This window comes from Coniophora puteana, assembly GCF_000271625.1.
Source record: "Coniophora puteana RWD-64-598 SS2 unplaced genomic scaffold CONPUscaffold_5, whole genome shotgun sequence".
Taxonomy (NCBI): Eukaryota; Fungi; Basidiomycota; class Agaricomycetes; order Boletales; family Coniophoraceae; genus Coniophora; species Coniophora puteana.
The window spans coordinates 1,773,302-1,789,160 of record NW_006913057.1 but is presented as its reverse complement, the minus strand read 5'-3'; the positions used below and the strand labels follow the sequence as shown (position 1 = coordinate 1,789,160).

General features: G+C 52.9%; 7 protein-coding genes across 7 annotated transcripts; 3 read left to right on the top strand and 4 right to left on the bottom strand.

The window, feature by feature from the left end:
• Positions 1 to 272: 272 nt before the first annotated feature.
• Positions 273 to 1,268, bottom strand: CONPUDRAFT_35047 (uncharacterized protein; the record flags this gene model as incomplete). The annotated part of the gene is made up of 1 exon (XM_007769109.1): positions 273 to 1,268. A coding segment is annotated over one exon (996 nt), but the record flags the coding sequence as incomplete, so codon positions are not given.
• Positions 1,269 to 1,791: 523 nt separating this feature from the next.
• CONPUDRAFT_55194 (S-adenosyl-L-methionine-dependent methyltransferase) lies at positions 1,792 to 2,554 on the bottom strand (the record flags this gene model as incomplete). The annotated part of the gene is made up of 4 exons (XM_007769255.1): positions 1,792 to 2,053; positions 2,100 to 2,219; positions 2,275 to 2,363; positions 2,417 to 2,554. The coding sequence occupies 4 exons, from the start codon at positions 2,552 to 2,554 to the stop codon at positions 1,792 to 1,794; spliced, it is 609 nt and encodes a 202-aa protein (XP_007767445.1).
• A 3,078-nt stretch (positions 2,555 to 5,632) lies between these two features.
• On the top strand, positions 5,633 to 5,981 carry CONPUDRAFT_53749 (like-Sm ribonucleoprotein; the record flags this gene model as incomplete). The annotated part of the gene is made up of 3 exons (XM_007769138.1): positions 5,633 to 5,665; positions 5,722 to 5,868; positions 5,928 to 5,981. 3 exons carry the CDS (start codon positions 5,633 to 5,635, stop codon positions 5,979 to 5,981), a joined length of 234 nt encoding a protein of 77 aa, XP_007767328.1.
• Positions 5,982 to 7,089: 1,108 nt separating this feature from the next.
• Positions 7,090 to 9,413, bottom strand: CONPUDRAFT_122910 (uncharacterized protein; the record flags this gene model as incomplete). Its single annotated transcript, XM_007769779.1, has 11 exons — positions 7,090 to 7,194; positions 7,259 to 7,477; positions 7,543 to 7,669; positions 7,729 to 7,860; positions 7,915 to 8,022; positions 8,081 to 8,160; positions 8,212 to 8,289; positions 8,341 to 8,473; positions 8,529 to 8,790; positions 8,846 to 8,923; positions 8,990 to 9,413. The coding sequence occupies 11 exons, from the start codon at positions 9,411 to 9,413 to the stop codon at positions 7,102 to 7,104; spliced, it is 1,734 nt and encodes a 577-aa protein (XP_007767969.1). The 3' UTR covers positions 7,090 to 7,101.
• A 90-nt stretch (positions 9,414 to 9,503) lies between these two features.
• On the top strand, positions 9,504 to 9,870 carry CONPUDRAFT_153112 (uncharacterized protein; the record flags this gene model as incomplete). The annotated part of the gene is made up of 2 exons (XM_007769778.1): positions 9,504 to 9,754; positions 9,804 to 9,870. The coding sequence occupies 2 exons, from the start codon at positions 9,504 to 9,506 to the stop codon at positions 9,868 to 9,870; spliced, it is 318 nt and encodes a 105-aa protein (XP_007767968.1).
• Positions 9,871 to 10,436: 566 nt separating this feature from the next.
• Positions 10,437 to 12,393, top strand: CONPUDRAFT_136758 (uncharacterized protein; the record flags this gene model as incomplete). Its single annotated transcript, XM_007769777.1, has 4 exons — positions 10,437 to 10,920; positions 11,008 to 11,207; positions 11,271 to 11,648; positions 11,827 to 12,393. 4 exons carry the CDS (start codon positions 10,437 to 10,439, stop codon positions 11,962 to 11,964), a joined length of 1,200 nt encoding a protein of 399 aa, XP_007767967.1. The 3' UTR covers positions 11,965 to 12,393.
• A 798-nt stretch (positions 12,394 to 13,191) lies between these two features.
• CONPUDRAFT_136757 (uncharacterized protein) lies at positions 13,192 to 14,629 on the bottom strand. The gene is made up of 3 exons (XM_007769776.1): positions 14,309 to 14,629; positions 14,172 to 14,249; positions 13,192 to 14,031 (listed from the first exon to the last, which is right to left on the bottom strand). The coding sequence occupies exons 1-3, from the start codon at positions 14,567 to 14,569 to the stop codon at positions 13,804 to 13,806; spliced, it is 567 nt and encodes a 188-aa protein (XP_007767966.1). The 5' UTR covers positions 14,570 to 14,629; the 3' UTR covers positions 13,192 to 13,803.
• Between the last annotated feature and the right edge of the window lie 1,230 nt (positions 14,630 to 15,859).

The window sequence follows — 15,859 nt, the reverse complement described above, 5'->3', positions numbered from 1 at the left end:
TCCCCTTCGGCTGGGAGCGAGGGCGCCGAGGACTCTGTATCTGACGTGGAAGGCTCTGCACCAACTTCTGCACGTTTTCGCGACGTTTCCTCCGCAAATGCAGTGTACCAAGCAAGGTCATTCTTCTTTCGCCGCAACGACTGACGCGTGACCCACCCAACCCATCTTAGGAGCTCCATGTTCTTGTCCCGGTTCGCTTCCCCAAACACCGGCAGAATGAGGCGCCTTCTCATCGACAACTGCGGCGCAGGGACTTGAGTTGCTCCCTTAGTAAGTGCACTGCGCAACTTTCTGTCACATTCTCGATCAAGTGTGAATGCCTGGAAGAGGTAATGTCGAGCTAAGGTAGCATGTCCTGATCGTGAGATGTGCTTAAGGAGGAGATGGTAGGTCGTGGTATTAGGGACGGCGGATGGTGCTTCCCAAGGCTTCGTGGAGGCGGGGTTGACGTCGCCAAAGTCGTCTTCTTCTTCATCAAACTCTTGCGAGAAATGCTTACTGGCTTGTGGGGGAAGAGGGTTGGTAAGGACCTCGAACGCTTGCACCAACTTTGATGGATTGTTGAAACGACCAAGGGTGTCAATGGTCGTGTTCAGGGCAGCAGCAGAAAAGGGCTGGGGAGAAGGGGGCTCGATGGCAGACTTTGATGGTTTGAGGGATTCTACTGGTGGTCGGTCGGGGTAGTCCAGATCTATGGCATAACCAAGCTTCATGAGCTGGGTGAAGCCTGCTGGATCCAGAGTCTCCTTGAAGATGCGAACGGCAAGGTCAAGGTTGACAGAGGTGACAGGAAAGTTGTGTGTCGACATGTCCCTCAGTAGCTCCCGACACATTTCCGTGCATTGTGGGATGAGAAGAGTGCATTGGACTTTATTTATAGGTAAAGCTAGACGGTGGGCAATGGCTTGCATGCACAGGCCAAAGGTTTTCGGCAATGGTGTCAACCTGCCGATGCTGATTGCCTCATTATAAACCAGCTTGGCGCCTTGAAAGTGACCGACAGCGGCGAACTGCGCGAGAATGAAGTGGTAGTCACTGAGGGTTGGTGCATAGCCCGCTGCACGAATATTGCGCATCACGGTTTTCAGCCTAGCCTCATACAAGTGAGGTATTCGAGGCATGCGGTCTTCTGCTGCACGCCGCGTCAGGACACTGCGCTGGAGCCATGGCGACGGGACACATTTACGGAGGACAGCCTGGTGTACCTCTAGCGGGAGAGCAGCGCGGTCCACGACTTCTAGGGCTTCAACATAGTTTAGCCAGACTCGCAAGTGACCGGATGAGCGACGCGACAAGGTGTCCTGGAGGGCCGCTAGTTTTTGCTTCCTGATAATCTCTATCGCGTCCACTTCCACCTGAAGGCTGCTTTTCGTCGTAAGCGGGGTATCACGGAGGGTGCCTCCAGCGCCGAACGAATTTAACGAGACAGCGGCGTGCTGGCTGGTGGATGCATGGAAGCGCTGGGCATGATTTGGGGGACGACGAAGAGCGGGGGTGATCTTGAGGGTGGAAAGGGACCTACGCATAATCCTGGGACCATGAACGCGCCCCCGGGGCAGGCGTGCAGCGTGTCGAGAATGTCAAGGCGGACCAGACGCGCTTTAGTCTGCAGACCACTCCGAGCGAGGAGCGGGCATATTCGCACGAATTTTGTTTCCCATGCACAGGAAAGCCCCTGTCGAGCGAATCACTCACTCACCATAGTCCCATAGTCAAACTGAGCTATCCTTATGTGAACGGGATATAATTGTTCGTCTGTAAATATACACTGATACAGCGCTTAAACAGTGACTAGAGTTTCCGCCACACCACCATCCTCTCGCGCCCCAAGCGCCTCGGCGAAGGGTTCTCAGGAATCTTGTCCAGGACTTTCTCCCAACCACTTCCCAGCGGCTCGTAGTAGTCTTCTGGCTTGACAGAGAACGGTGGACCGCCTTCTCTGTAGGAATCAATAGGGAATATGAGCGCGATTAGGTAGCCGCCAGGCTTGACGAGCGTATTCATCTGCCTGCCCCAGTCGTTTCGCATGGCGGGAGGTATGGCGACAAAGAACCTGTCCTAATGTCAGTACCAGTACGCTCCAGGCGATGTCCCCCTACGTATGGTCATAGGCGAGGGCAAACTTTTCGCTTTCGGGAACCGAATAAGTAAAGAAATCTTGAGCGATGAAAGAGAGCTTTCCAGAGTCGATCAGCTCAGGATTGTTCTTATGATGGAAGCTAGACAGCATGTCGTCAGCACTTATGCTCTCAGACGGATAGCAACCTCGCTCACTCTCGCGCAGCTTTGACCGCGAGCGGAGAAATATCTGCCGCAACGGTTCGCAGACCTAGCTCTGTGGATATAAACTGAGCATCATACCCCTAGCGCTCAGATCAGTACAACTAACTCTTATAACTTAACCACGAATACGCACCGTTCCGCACCCTGGGATAAGAGCACGGCCTTCTCTTGGGAACTTGATGCCCTCTGAGAGGATAACATCCTTCAAAGCCTGCTGGACGCCACCGGCATCCCAAGGCGTGATACTCTGTTCCCTGAACAGAGCTATCATCGTCACCGAGTGGAGAGAAGTTTGCTTGAGACCTACCATGCTTTATCCCATCCGCCTTTTGGATCCTCTCGTATGATAGCTTTGAGGTCAGCCATAACAGCTTCTTGCGCCTGCTGTTCAGTCGAATCGGTCATCCTTGATGCGTTCTAGAGAGAGAGGAAGAATAAAAGATGAAATCTGATTTGGATTCTGTAGTCGAGTAGAAGAATCCCATTGTGTTATATACACCGCACTCCGAGTCGGGCATGGAGTGTATCGTGACCTGCATACAGTCCTGACCAAGCTGGTAAGTCAACCATTTCAATTAGGCTTGTTGATCTGCGTGACCGGAACGTAGATGATTGGTAGACTTGGTTCCTTTGCCCGCCCAAAGCCTTGATGCCGGAGAGATAGGTCATCGGCAAGAACATTCACCTCAAGGTCACATGAGACTATGGGCGATCGAAGAGCACAGAGTAAGAGTAATCAGCCTGAACTGGACAGAGTCGTACTAATCAACGGGAAGTCCCTGCATATTGTCATGCGTATTCAGACATTGAGCGTGCAGACAGGGAAAGGATAGAACAGTATAAAGGAGCGCATCTTGTTTCATAAATTTGCAGATATAAGAGTCACAAATCATACAATACACCAAATCCCGGATGAAACAGGAGCGTAGCACTAAATTGAGAGAAAAATCATCAGATGAGCAGAGGAAGATATATCGGGGTATGCTTTGACAGTATGAGACAGATTGAGAAAAACGTCGTCCTAATGGCAACACAAAACGCTGATAAGTTGAGGACGTATTTGGGAGACTGATACAATTAGATGGCATCAAATATATCCAGCACAAAAATGGGAAGAAATGTTCAGGAAGATTTGGGAGGCATTGAGGTATAAGCGGCGGTTGCTTGGTTAGTCGTATTCGTCCGTCGCGATTAGAAGATTAGTCCTTGGCTGATATGGCAGAGCGGGGCGTCCCGCCAATCGTGCGCTTTATTCGAGAAAGGGCATCACCGCTGATGACGGGACGCGTACGATGTCCTGGCCCTGCGGGAGAAGAGTGGGTCCGGGCATGTCCCAGTCCACTCTTTCCAAGAGGTGATGTGGCGCCTGACCGCGTAGAGCGATGATTGCTGAAGGCACCCGGATTGCGGGGTATGTGGCCTTCGGTGGCTGAGTGGCCATGCGGAGGGCTAAATGAGCGTGGACCTGGAGGTGCTGATTGGGGTGACAAAGTTAGGGCAGAGCGTGAGTCCGGAGTGACGTCCTTGGGTGCGTGGATCGACGCTCTGATGCCTTCGTCAGTGTCATACTTCTCATTCTCCGCGGATTTTGCCAGGGGGCTCTTGACAGAAATTTCTGCTGACTTCGGAGCGTGGATCGATTCCGCAAGCCCGCTTTCTGGGCGGGGAGGTAATGGAGATGTAAGTGGTGATGGTACAGAGGCTGGATCCACTTTTGGCTCCAATGCCCCGGGTGAAAGCACCGCGTGAGATGTTGAGGGCGAGCGCTGCGACACCGTACCAGGAGGTTTTGGGGATAGATATGCACGACCGTTCGGCGCAGGGTTCCTCGAGTTCTTCTGGGTTTCTGCAGCTGCAGCTGCAGCAACTGGCTTGGCAGGGAGTGATGGATGAGGTTGCAATGGCCTCGCTCGGATTGTTGGCGCATCAGAAGCGGGTGTCTTGGCTTTGAATGTGAAAGCTGGCTCCCTACGGCCCGGCCTAGCTGTCAAAGGCGATGGCGAAGGAAGACGAGCGGGCTCAGTATCCACATCCGTGGCTTTCTGATTTAAGCCACTAGTTTGCAGCTCTGGAAGCGTCTTCAAGCTGTCCACGAGAATGGGCGATATTTCGTTGATATTCGCGCTCGCCTGCGTAGATTCCGTCTTGACGCCCCAGTCGTCCAGATCAGGCAAACTATCGTCATCGTCGTCTCCTGCCCAGTCTATGTGACTGCCAGGCGTGTGGGGACGGTTCTCCATGGCACGAGCCCGAGTTCCTTCGACCAGTAAGTCAACAGCATGACGTGTGCCATTGTCATGAGCTGGAGCGAGGTGAGGAGGGGCTTCCTTCGATGAGACAGGAACGGCTGGCGTTATTGTTGGTACAGCTAGAGTGGGAGGTCCTGGTAATTTCTGGAGAGGAGTAGGGGTAGGGGCGGCGCCTTTGGCATTTGAAGTGGGCCCTTTCCCAGTGGATGACTGCTGAGACGACCGACGGCGGCGATTATTTGGACGAGACGGTGTCAGTGGTGTAGCTTCTGCCTCATCCGGAGCGACCCCATTGACAACGAGAGAGGGAACAGGGCGAGAACCTCGACGAGAGGGTACCTTCGGCCGCGTCGACTTCTCATTGGAATTACTAGTACCGTGGGGTAGTGCCGCTGATTTCTGCGAAGGCGTCCTTGCCTGCTGGGAACGCGCGGGCGAAGACTCCTTGTTCTTTGACGGAGCCGGTGCGGTTGGGGGTGCAGGCTGAGACTCTCCGTTTCCTGACGGTGCCTTGCTGCCTCTAGATGGCGCTCCTCCACCAGCTAAGCGAGCTCCGCGCCCACCACCTCCTGCACCACCATTACTACGGCCACCTCCTCTTGAACCGTGCGACTTAGGCGTACCACGGAACGCGGACCCTGGCTCAGCAGATCTGAGACCAGCCAGGTCTCTTTGTCTTGGGGGTTTCGCATTGGTAGTGGGAGAGGCCATACACTCGGCGCGTATCGTCGGCGATCGAGTTGAAGATCAGCCAGGCAATCTGTGTGTATATTACTGGGTGAGATTCTGAGGAACAGGCGGTGAACACGTTTATTCCTTGACAGGAACAAACTTGAATAATCCGGTGAACTAAAAATGCGCACCTGTAGGGCTACACAGGAACGCCACAAGGCGATATGTTGCTGAAGGGAGAAGGAGGTTCAATAAGAGCGGGAAGGTGAATACAGTAGTGAGAGCGAGATGTCTGATATTAGTGGTGGAGGTCAAGTGGGTATAAGGAGTTCTAGCACCACGGCTGTCAACCCAAACACGGTAACACAAAACGCGTTCCTCGCTTTGTCCTCGACCACTGCAAACACAGCCAGGAATATCTCTCCATAATGTCGAAAGCATCCCAGCCCGAACTCAAGAAGGTGAGTCACAGCTTACACGAAGCGGCGCATGTCTCAGATGGATCCACATGGCACAGTTCATGGACAAAAAGCTGTTCGTTCATCTACAAGGTGGCCGAAAGGTTAGCGGTATCTTGCGAGGCTATGACCTCTTCCTCAATTTGGTCATCGATGATGCCCTTGAGGAGAGTAGTCCAGCCCAGAAACATCCAATCGGGACGGTGGTACGTTGCTAGTCGAGATGTTGAGCTGATTTCTGACATCCGACCTCGTTTCGTTTCAGGTCATTCGGGGTAACAGCGTAACGTCGATGGAAATTCTGGAATCGACAAGATAGGGCATGTGTCCCGTTCTAAAGCGTATAGGTACAAATTCCATCCTGTCACGATTATGTTGTTGTGCTGAAACAAAGCGGCACTCGTTTAGCCTAGGTTGAACGCGTCTAACGCGTCTAACGCCTGTTGGTGAAAGGTAGCACAGCAAGTAGGGATTACAGCAAGTGGCCCTCAGATCCTTGCATTGAAAAGTGTCTGCTACTCCATTTGAGGCGTTGTAACTCTGTAACCGCAACTACACAATGGCAGCTTAACATTGACGCCTTCGCATGCACATCCGGAACTATGTGCCTCCACAGCTACTTACTTCGCAACATTAGCTGATAAGAGCCTGGCAATGCACATTGCACATGATCCCATAAATCTTGAGTGTAGCTACATACTAGGCGACAAGATCCTTCAGTGTGAATATGTGCAGTCTAGCAGGCTAGTGCATGTGCATGCGTAAGCAGCCCGAGTATGAAGAGATTCAGTGCATTTCCAGGAGGTAGCCACGGCAAGAAAATGGACGAATTCTCATTCGATAATACTAAAAAAAGAGATACATTCCCAAATAGAGTAATGTTGAGGCTGAATACAGCAGTGTATACTATTTATGCAGTGCAGTAGGGTTAGGGTTAGCGCAGTCAAAGATCAAAAAGAGAGGCCTGCCTAGCCAGAGTGGCCGTGGCAGGACAGGAAAATATTGAGACGGTGCATGAGCCGAAGCCCATACAAACTGCAGACACCCTCTGTGTGGACAGGGTCGCCGTGCTATGGAAGGTCCCCACAGCCCACAGACTCAAGTCCGTGAAGGAGCCGGTGCCATCAAGGTAAGTATGAGGAATTCAGCACGTCGACCGAGTGTTTATATACCTTCGCCATCACGCGCACGGACCACCCTATCTGCCAGTGGAAACGAAGGTCAGATCCTGCCACTTTTGGCAACTCACAACACAACTTCTGCTGAGCATCCTTCACAAGTTCGCAATTCTTTGCTGTGGTCCTCAGTCTGTAGCTGTGAATGGCAATTCATGCCATTCTAAAGAGCACTTATGAGATCTTACTGGGACGGCAAACTATAACTCAAGAGACATATATCATATCACTGTAATACGAGTGTTCATTCCGGTAAAATAATTGCTATGCAGCATCGTGCTCGCCTCGTCCGGCAGCAAGCCGGCTTTCCCTCAGACTCTTTGCATTCCTTTCAAGTTGTGCTTGCAACCGCGCCGCCTGCATTATATTCCCTCTCGGTTAGGCGACTACGAACGCATGGATAATGGGGTAAAGCACGCACCGCTGCATCCTCGGGTCTCATTGCGCCTTTGGCCATGTTGTGCTTGCCCGGTTTAAGTCGCTGAGAGCGGGCGCGACGCATTGTTGGTGGACCTGCATCAAGGAGCGCTTCGCATTCTTCATCTGTCGCTATATGCCCATCGAGGAGCGCAAAGAACTTGTGTCGCAACACTATCTTGATGCGCTCAAGTGTCATGGTAGAATACCAGCCATCCCTTTCCTAAATAAAATAAAAAGAGACATGAGACCAGCCAAAGCAATTCTAACAAGGGACGGTGGACCCACATCGCACTCTTCTCGGAGGTCTTCCTCCGATTCTATCATCTCTCTTAGCATGGGGTCGACAATGTCGCACAGCTGAAAGGCAGCCGTCTCTTTGGTAAGAGTCTTCCCGTCAAAGATGTGAGACCGTCTGTGTGAAGGCAGCCGGTCAGCTGTATATCGAGAGGGTGTTGGACAGAACGCGCTGACCGCCGGTCAGTGTCGGAAGCACTGTCGAGATTGCCATTGAACATGACTGAGGCACGGGGCTCTTGACGCCGAGCGTTGACAGAAATTCGCTCCATAGGGTGGTTGGCGTTGCGGAAATACACGCGTTGGTATCTTCCATGGGATGTTATAACCAGCCATCGCGAAACGCACCCCGAAGTGACTCACATGCGAGAGCTTGGTTGTTTTCGGGGGTCATATCCAAAGCGAACAATTGTGTCTCGCCATGGCCCATCCTGAAAGACGTACCCAGCTAGAGGAACAATAGGCTTGGAGCTGGCAGAACCATTGACGTTAGCTCAACCAAGTCAGAAGAGCGAGATGTCACGCGTACTTATGCACCTCCTTCACTTCGGCGGGTGTGAGTTGGTTGTACAATGCAGCGCGCGTCCATATCGGCCGCTCTTCCAACAACTTTGTCGAAAGTAAGTGTGGAGTAAAGCCACAGAAGGGAGTCAAATGGACCTTTTTCATCTTCTCCACGAGTGCCTCGTTAGCTCGTGCTTTGTTTTCAAGAGCAATAGCATGAGGACCTTGAGGGACCTGATGATCATATAAGAAGTGAGAGTGAACAGACTCTCTCTAGAGACTTACATTCGGGTCACTGTATGCAATTGTACTTGGACCGTACCCCTTCCACCGCTGACGGTTGACGAGTCGTGTCCGCTCCTCACCAGTGACTTCGTCTACGACGCTGGTCTTCACCGATGCCGGGTTTGCTTTGAAGCTTCAAAATTCGTGGTTCAGCACCAACGGGCCAGAAAAAGAACTCCGAAACTCACTAGTAATTTTGAGGTAGTCCCTGGCGGGAGAAAATTGGTGGGGGAAAGAGGCGTAGGTTACTTCGTGTCGCGGACGTCGATGATGTTGACGCCTCTGAAGCTGCCTCTGTAGAAGATGACGCGCTCACGATTGAAGGCCCAGCAAGCTGCGGGTCAATTGGAACGGATTTGTCGACTGCATCTCCTGAGATTCTCGAGTAATTTGAGGGAACAATATAATCTTCTTTCTCTTCTGGCATCCTGAACGCGCGAATCGCGTCGACTGTATAGTCAAGGTGAACCTGGATGAGACTGCGGCCAGGATGAGCTCCATTTACCATCCATTTTATCCATAGCAAGGCGAAGCTTGGCCATCGGATCTTCCATGTCCGGCTGAAACTGATAATCTGCCATGTCTAAACGCCACCCAAGCTACGACTCAGCTTGACTGAACAAGACCGGGAGCACGAATGGAAACTTACTGCGAAAACGTGCAGTCTTTGGGGTGATACCTACTACTTCGGCCGTGTAGTCGCCCACTATCCCACTTGCACCCCCTGGAGTGCTATCGACGTCCATGGGTGCCGCCTTTCGTCGCCGCTTGACGACCTTGAGCACGAGGTTAGACGTGCTCACGATCTCCCCAGGGATTGGGTGGGCGAAAGGGTTATCCGGCCTCAGGCGCAACTCGAGTATGGATGCAGCACGGCGCCCTGCGGGCCGTCTGAACGCGGTCTCGAGAGCTGCATTACCGCCAAGGTTGTGGATGGCGGAGGGCTCTGAGCCAGGAGAGACATAACCTGGATATTCAACAGAGTAAAAGTTAGATTTTGGGAGCGGGCACTGTGGTGCAGCTGAAGCAGCTGATGAAGTGCCACTGGGTCCTGCTTCAGGGGAGTCTGTCATGAGAGATAGGAGCAAGGAGATGTCAAGTCGCGCGCGCGACGCGTCGTGCTTCTTCATCAAGCTGTCCCCGGTCCTACTTTTGTCATCTCAATGTCTGCAGAATCCACCGCGCAGGACGCGCCCCAACTGAACTCGGAAAAGCAATTCGACCAAGATGAATCTTTCTTTTCGAACATCCTCGCGCCAGGCTCGTCTCTCCACCCAACATTCCTCGCCATCGTTGACGGTTCCCTTGCCCTTCTTCTCGTTACTTTCATTGCCGCCCTCTACTTCACCAACGGAAGCATACACTTCATAGTTCTCATCGTCATAGAGCTTGCACTCTGGGCAACGATTAAATGGTGAGTCCGGTGATTCTGTCAACTGTCTCAATACTGACAGCTCTTGAAGGTTCGTCAACGAGCTTAAGCAAGTGCAAGAAGTAGACGAAAACTCTCAAGAGAAGAAAGACCAGTAACACCGCCAATGAGGACCAATCGTCTCTACGTATGTACACCATGCTGTCACCAGGCATTTGGGCGAACATGTGAAGAGCATGTGGATCGACGCCGCCCACATGCTTCAAGTTTGCTTCGTGGAGGGTTACGCTCCCAACCCATATACGCCTAGATTCCCGACCAAATAGTGGGTTAAGGAGAGCTGTGTACGTCAGTGAAGGAATGTTTGCAGAATCACTTCTAAGACTTGTATCTGCTACATGTACACCGCGCACCTAGCGTGATGGAGGGCAATAAACGTCTCGAGGCATGGTTAGAAAGCATGCGTGGGTAGTAGTGCACTATGACTATTACATCGCAATTCATAGACCCAAAGGCAAGCTCACGAAGCAGATTGCCTGGCATCCAATATCGCGTGAAGCGAGCTCGAGACGCGTTTGGCGTCCCCCACCACGTGCCAAACATCCTTTCTTTCCATTCCATCCATGACCTTCTAACCCCTGCAGGCCCCTGGCGTCGTTTTTTCCACGAACCTAACACCATAATCATTCCTTGTTTCATTCATATCTGAAGCATCCCGCTCTCAATGTCCGACGAAGAAGACGACTATTTCTCCGACAAGTTCCTCATTCCCGAGGCTCCCGCCTCTAGATCTGCTGGTCCAAAGACCTACAGCCAACGCCGGCGCGATGCGCAACTCAAACAGGCGGAGGCTTCTCGAATCAAGTCGCGACGCGAGCGCGAGGAAGAAGCGCGTCGCATGGGCCTTGAGACGAGTCTTATCGAGCGCGCTATGCAGGGCAAGGCCGGCAAGGATGACAATGGAAGTGGGAACGGGGTGGGAAATGGAAAGAAAGAGGCGGATAATGGCGGAGGGGAAGGAGAAGGAGAGGGCAGCAAGGCGCTGAGCATGATGATGAAAATGGGCTTCAAACCTGGACAGGCTCTCGGTGCTCCAGCAGCAGCCGAGAAGAAAGTTGAAAGCGTTGACGAAGGAGAGGGTGGGGAAAGCAGAGGAAGGAAAGAGAAGGGGCACATAACAGAGCCGCTGCCACTACAAGAATGGATGGGTACGTCTAGCTTCTCTTTAACTCAGCAATTTATATCCATAGGTTCTATCAATGACAATCTCTCGCTAACATGAATATATTCTCCAGGCAGGAAGGGTATTGGCGTGCTCAAACGTCCTCGCGCACTCTCGCCTTCTGAAATCGAACGCCTTGCCAAGGTGGCGCGCACTAAAGAAGACGATACCCGTGCTAACTTTCGCGAACGGTACGAAGACCGTCGCACAGAGGGTCAGCTCGCTTCTGCGAGTCGCACATGTGTAACGCTCGACGAACGCGCCGGAGTTCAGGTGAGTCATGTTGGTGTTCCATCTGCTGGATTTTTGCTGAATTTTATCGCGGTAAAAATCCAGTTCAACGTCCTCACCCTGGACCCCACCGATCCAGAGACCATTCCGAATGCACTCATTGAAGCGCTTGAAGAGTGGTTCCTTACACATACAGTCTCACCGTCGGCGGCTCCTGGACTCGCGGCTGTACCTGACGCCGAAAGGCTCCGCAAGCAGATGGAGGCTGACGCCCTCGCCCCGCTTGATGAGAATCACGGTCTTGACGATGGTCTAGACGCGGAGGATGATGGAGATGATGGCCAGGGCGGCATCGCTGCGCGGGGCGTGCTGAAAGGAGATGCACAAGTCGCACATGAAGAAAAGAAGGAAGCCGAAAAAGAAGCTGGCGAGGTGTTCAGCCAGGAGACTGTCGCACAGGCCGCACATTTTCTAGGATTAGGGGTGAGTGCTGTTCTTCTTGTTTGCTAGCGTTTCCACCCGCTGCCAAGTCCATGTTTCGGGTGTCCCTTCGAACGCCCTCGGAGGTGATGTGGTAGATGAGACTTCTTCCTATTCCAAATTTCCTCTCATATACCTACGAATTGAATGCTGAGACCTTATCGATTGTTACTTGTTGCAGCCACGCGACCGCCTTCGTGAACTGCTCGCTTACCTCCGCGACCGCTACTCGTACTGCCTGTGGTGCGGTACTGAGTACGATGGTTCCGAGGACCTCGCTGCCAACTGCCCCGGGCCGACCGAGGAGGAGCACGACTGAATTCTGGAACTTCACTACGCCGCCGCCACGAAAATTCGGTTGCCCGCACCCCAGCGGCCGTGCACGGAGAGACACAGGGATCTTGTCTGGTGTGCTCGCTCCGGCTGTCACGGAGGGTGGACGGCGCTAGCAACCTGCAACCTAACGCCATTAGCCTCATCGAGGCGACTCCGCTCATTACGGAATGTGCAGAAGGCGTCAACACCACACGGGTGGTACTGTAGCGATGGTGCTACGGTGGCGCTGCCACGGCCAGGAGTCCGGATGAAAAGAAACCCTTTGAGTGATGCGGATCAGATTACGTGCTGACGAGTGGGAAGGGTTGCGGAAGCCCAAGGGTCGAGAGCTACCTAGAGCTACTGTATGTAACCGACCTAGCTTATCATCCTCGAGGGGCAAGCGACTGAGACGCGACGATTCATTTATATGTCATGGAACTTTATTCAGGTGTGACGTCTGTCGGCCTCGAGCTGCAGGGCTGTCTTTCATCTGCCCCTGACCATTGAATCGCTGCGCCTTGTTCTGTCCAATCAATGCCGTTTATCTACGTCCGACTCCATTGGGCGAGCAAGTGAGGCTGGCGGAAGCAAATGTCCGGTCCGGTGTCCGATGCTGGGCCCTTCGATATCATTGGATACATCCTCGACGGTGCCAACCTTTAGATTTATTAATTCAGTTGCATGTATAGGTCCCTCGAGACGCGGGCGTTCGGCGGCAATCTCGTAAAGGACAGCTGACTTCCCGTCGGACGAGCGCAGCGGATACCTCCTAAATCAATTCGTTGGACAAGTGAACAGCGGACATCGTGTTGCTACTCTAGAAATTATCGTTCACTCTTTCATTGCCTTGCTGCAAGAAAAAGGTACACCGAGGGAGCTTAAGGTCGAGCTTCGTCGTGTCGGTCCCATTGATCCACTCCGTCGGCCCGGTAAACTGATGCTCGTTTGTCCTTCCACGTTGCCTCAACCCAAGTGCACGAGGTAAGATCGACTATCACCTCCAATCACCGACTCTCATGCTAATTTTCTCGCTTGCATGCAGCGAATCGCACTTCAACGGGATAAAGGTGGATATTCCAACAGATCAGATTAGTACTCGTATACTATATTTAACATACGTTCCGTACGTATGGTATGCGAGCACGCACAGCGCGTGAGCGTCCAAGGGGTAACAAGTGTACGTATGCTGGCAGCGTCTGTGGGACGACGCAAGGGTATGAGCTACTGTACACATACACGGTCAACAGACGACTTGGTATTCTGTAACAATTAACCAGAACAAACAGAGCAGGCAAGAAGCGGGGGAAAATATGTACAACGGTGCGGGGCTGAACAGTCCAAGACGAACGCGTGAGAGGAGGCGTGTCATGGACTCGCCGACGCATTCATTTTGAAGGAGCACCATGGGTTGTAAGGCGCAGACAGGGAGAGTGAAGGGAGTATGACCCATCGGGGGAAAACGCAACGGGAGGGTAAGAATTGACAGGTGAAGTCAAAATGCGTTTTAGGAGTTGTGTAGATAGAAGAGGTGAGATGAGGTGATGCTGAATGAGCCTGAAGACAATGAGGGACGATGAGGTTGCGTGCTGTTATAAATATTGCGTGCAATATGGGAGATGGGCATGAAAACGAGGCAGAACAAAATATCGGAAAGATAGTAATCAGGTCCGTTTGTCCAAGCAAAAGTTCAGGCGAGAAGCAAGGCCAGGACTACAATCAGATGTAGGCAGCCGGACAACTGGCGGGGAAGCAAGGCTGGCACCTAAGTGAACCATAGCCGGAGATACCCGTTGGTATCATCGATGAGGCGATATGCGCAAAGGGGAGAGATGATGAGCGCTTATACGGGTGGCAACAGAGGAATGAGCGAGGGTGGCATGATAGGCTTGGGCTCTTCGAGGTCATTCCTTGGTTGATGACGATGAGGGAACATGGCAACGGTGGGGGAGTTCTGTGGTGTTTTGCGACGAAGGTAGGTGGAGATCGGCATGCTGACCGGGCGCTCACGCTCACGATCGACGTGCAACGGCGAAGGCCTGCGACGGCGAGGCGGCGAGGGTGAGGAGGACTACAGAAGAATATAGTTAGCAAGATGTCAAGGAGACGGCGGTGTGAAGAGTGAGAGAGGTGGCATGGGAATAGGGGCGACGTGGCAGTATCGGAGGAACGGTCGCTATGCCCAACATAGAGGTTGAGAAAATGGCTCACTCTTTGTGGAGATTGGTCCTGGTCCTGGCTCTCGCGAAGAGAGGTAAGAGAAGATGCTTTACTCAGCCTGCCCGATGACTGGATATAAGAAAGCTATCAGCGCCGGACCCGGCAGGAAACAAGGAATGGAAGCTCACGCTTGCGGAGATGTAGGGCGAATAGCGCACTGTTCTGTGACGCTGGGCGCGACGGAGGTCGTCGTGTTCTCGGCTGCCATCAGTAAGAACTGAGGAGACGGAGGAGGCGGAGCCCGAGCGAGGGCGGCCCTTGTGTGCGGGCGGCGATAGAGAAGAAGGAGACGGAGTTGTTGGGCGGGGCTTGGCGTCATTGTCGAGGCCAAGGGATGCCATAAGCTCGATGAAGGATGGGAGTGCTGGACTCGACATTGCTGTGGCCATATGTGAACTTGGAGGGTGTTGTGGGTGAGGCTGCTTTGTTGGGGGCAAAAGCGGGCTCTGGTGGGACGAGGAGAGGGGTAATATATGTTCTGGAGGCCGTGGATACGATGGACGGTCGTCAGGGTGTGCGGTGTGCTTGTTGCTTGTTTGCGAAAAACTGGAGAAAGCGCCTGTTGGTGCATCGCATTTCTCATCGGTCACTCGGTCCTCGATGTCATGCGAAATGAAAGAGGTCGGCAAGGTGACCCCCACAGGGCCACAGCCTCCGAGCAATCTCCCCTCGGATCCTCGTCCGGTAACGACGTCTAAGATATTCCTTTACCCCCTTGCGACCCTTATTGCTCACTTGTCCACTTCAATCTTCTGCTCGGCTCTCCGCCCCGCACTACCGTACTCTCTTCCCCAGTCCACTTCTCTCTACAACAACGCTCCACCCAATGTCATCTTCTCCTCACTCCAAAAATATTCAGAGACGTCAGCACTGCAGATCATTCCACCAACGTTGCGATGGCTCCGTCCAACCATCATGCATACACGCTCATACCCTGTCGTACCACCTCAACGTTTGCCCGGCAGTCTGTCAACCGCCTGTCATCCTTTTGACTTCCGTCGCAATCGCCTTTTTTTGATCTCCCGCACTCTCAAACACCTTTGAGCCGCCACTGAGCATCCGGTTATTCTCGGCTCCGTTGGCTTGCTGTCTGTCTGTGGCAAGGAACGAAAGATACTACTTATTGGACCCGGACCGATCAAGTCATGATCTGCATAAGTAACCCGGTCATGACGCAGAAGAGCTCATGCAGGGACACATATCATGATCAGCAATAAATGCGCTACTTTTTGCAGCTTTTCAAGCGGCGAAGGCAGCACGATCGGCGCGTGTGGTACTTGCGGATGTTACGTGCAAATGTGCGCAGAATACACCAGACCATGTCTCGCGAATCGGCAAACATTTCGTGTCTGTATCCGAGCGCGTTCGGATAGGTTCGGATTGTTCGGAGTCACTCACATCTGTCACTTCGGCCGTCAACTTCGACTTCGTCCGCCTCTTCCCGCCGGGGTCACCAAATACGAATGCGACGTGGCCCGAGCTTATCCCGAGTCATCTCAGCGGAAGGCACCCAAGGACATACCAAATTCAATTCGCGAGCATTCCTGCATGCGCTCTTCCATAACGACCACCTCGAGGATTGATGCATATTGATGCACGATTAATCCAAGGATGAACGTCGGATATGCTGAGATGGTAACAGGCTCATGTTCTGTTGTGCGACGACGCGTCAGACGCGT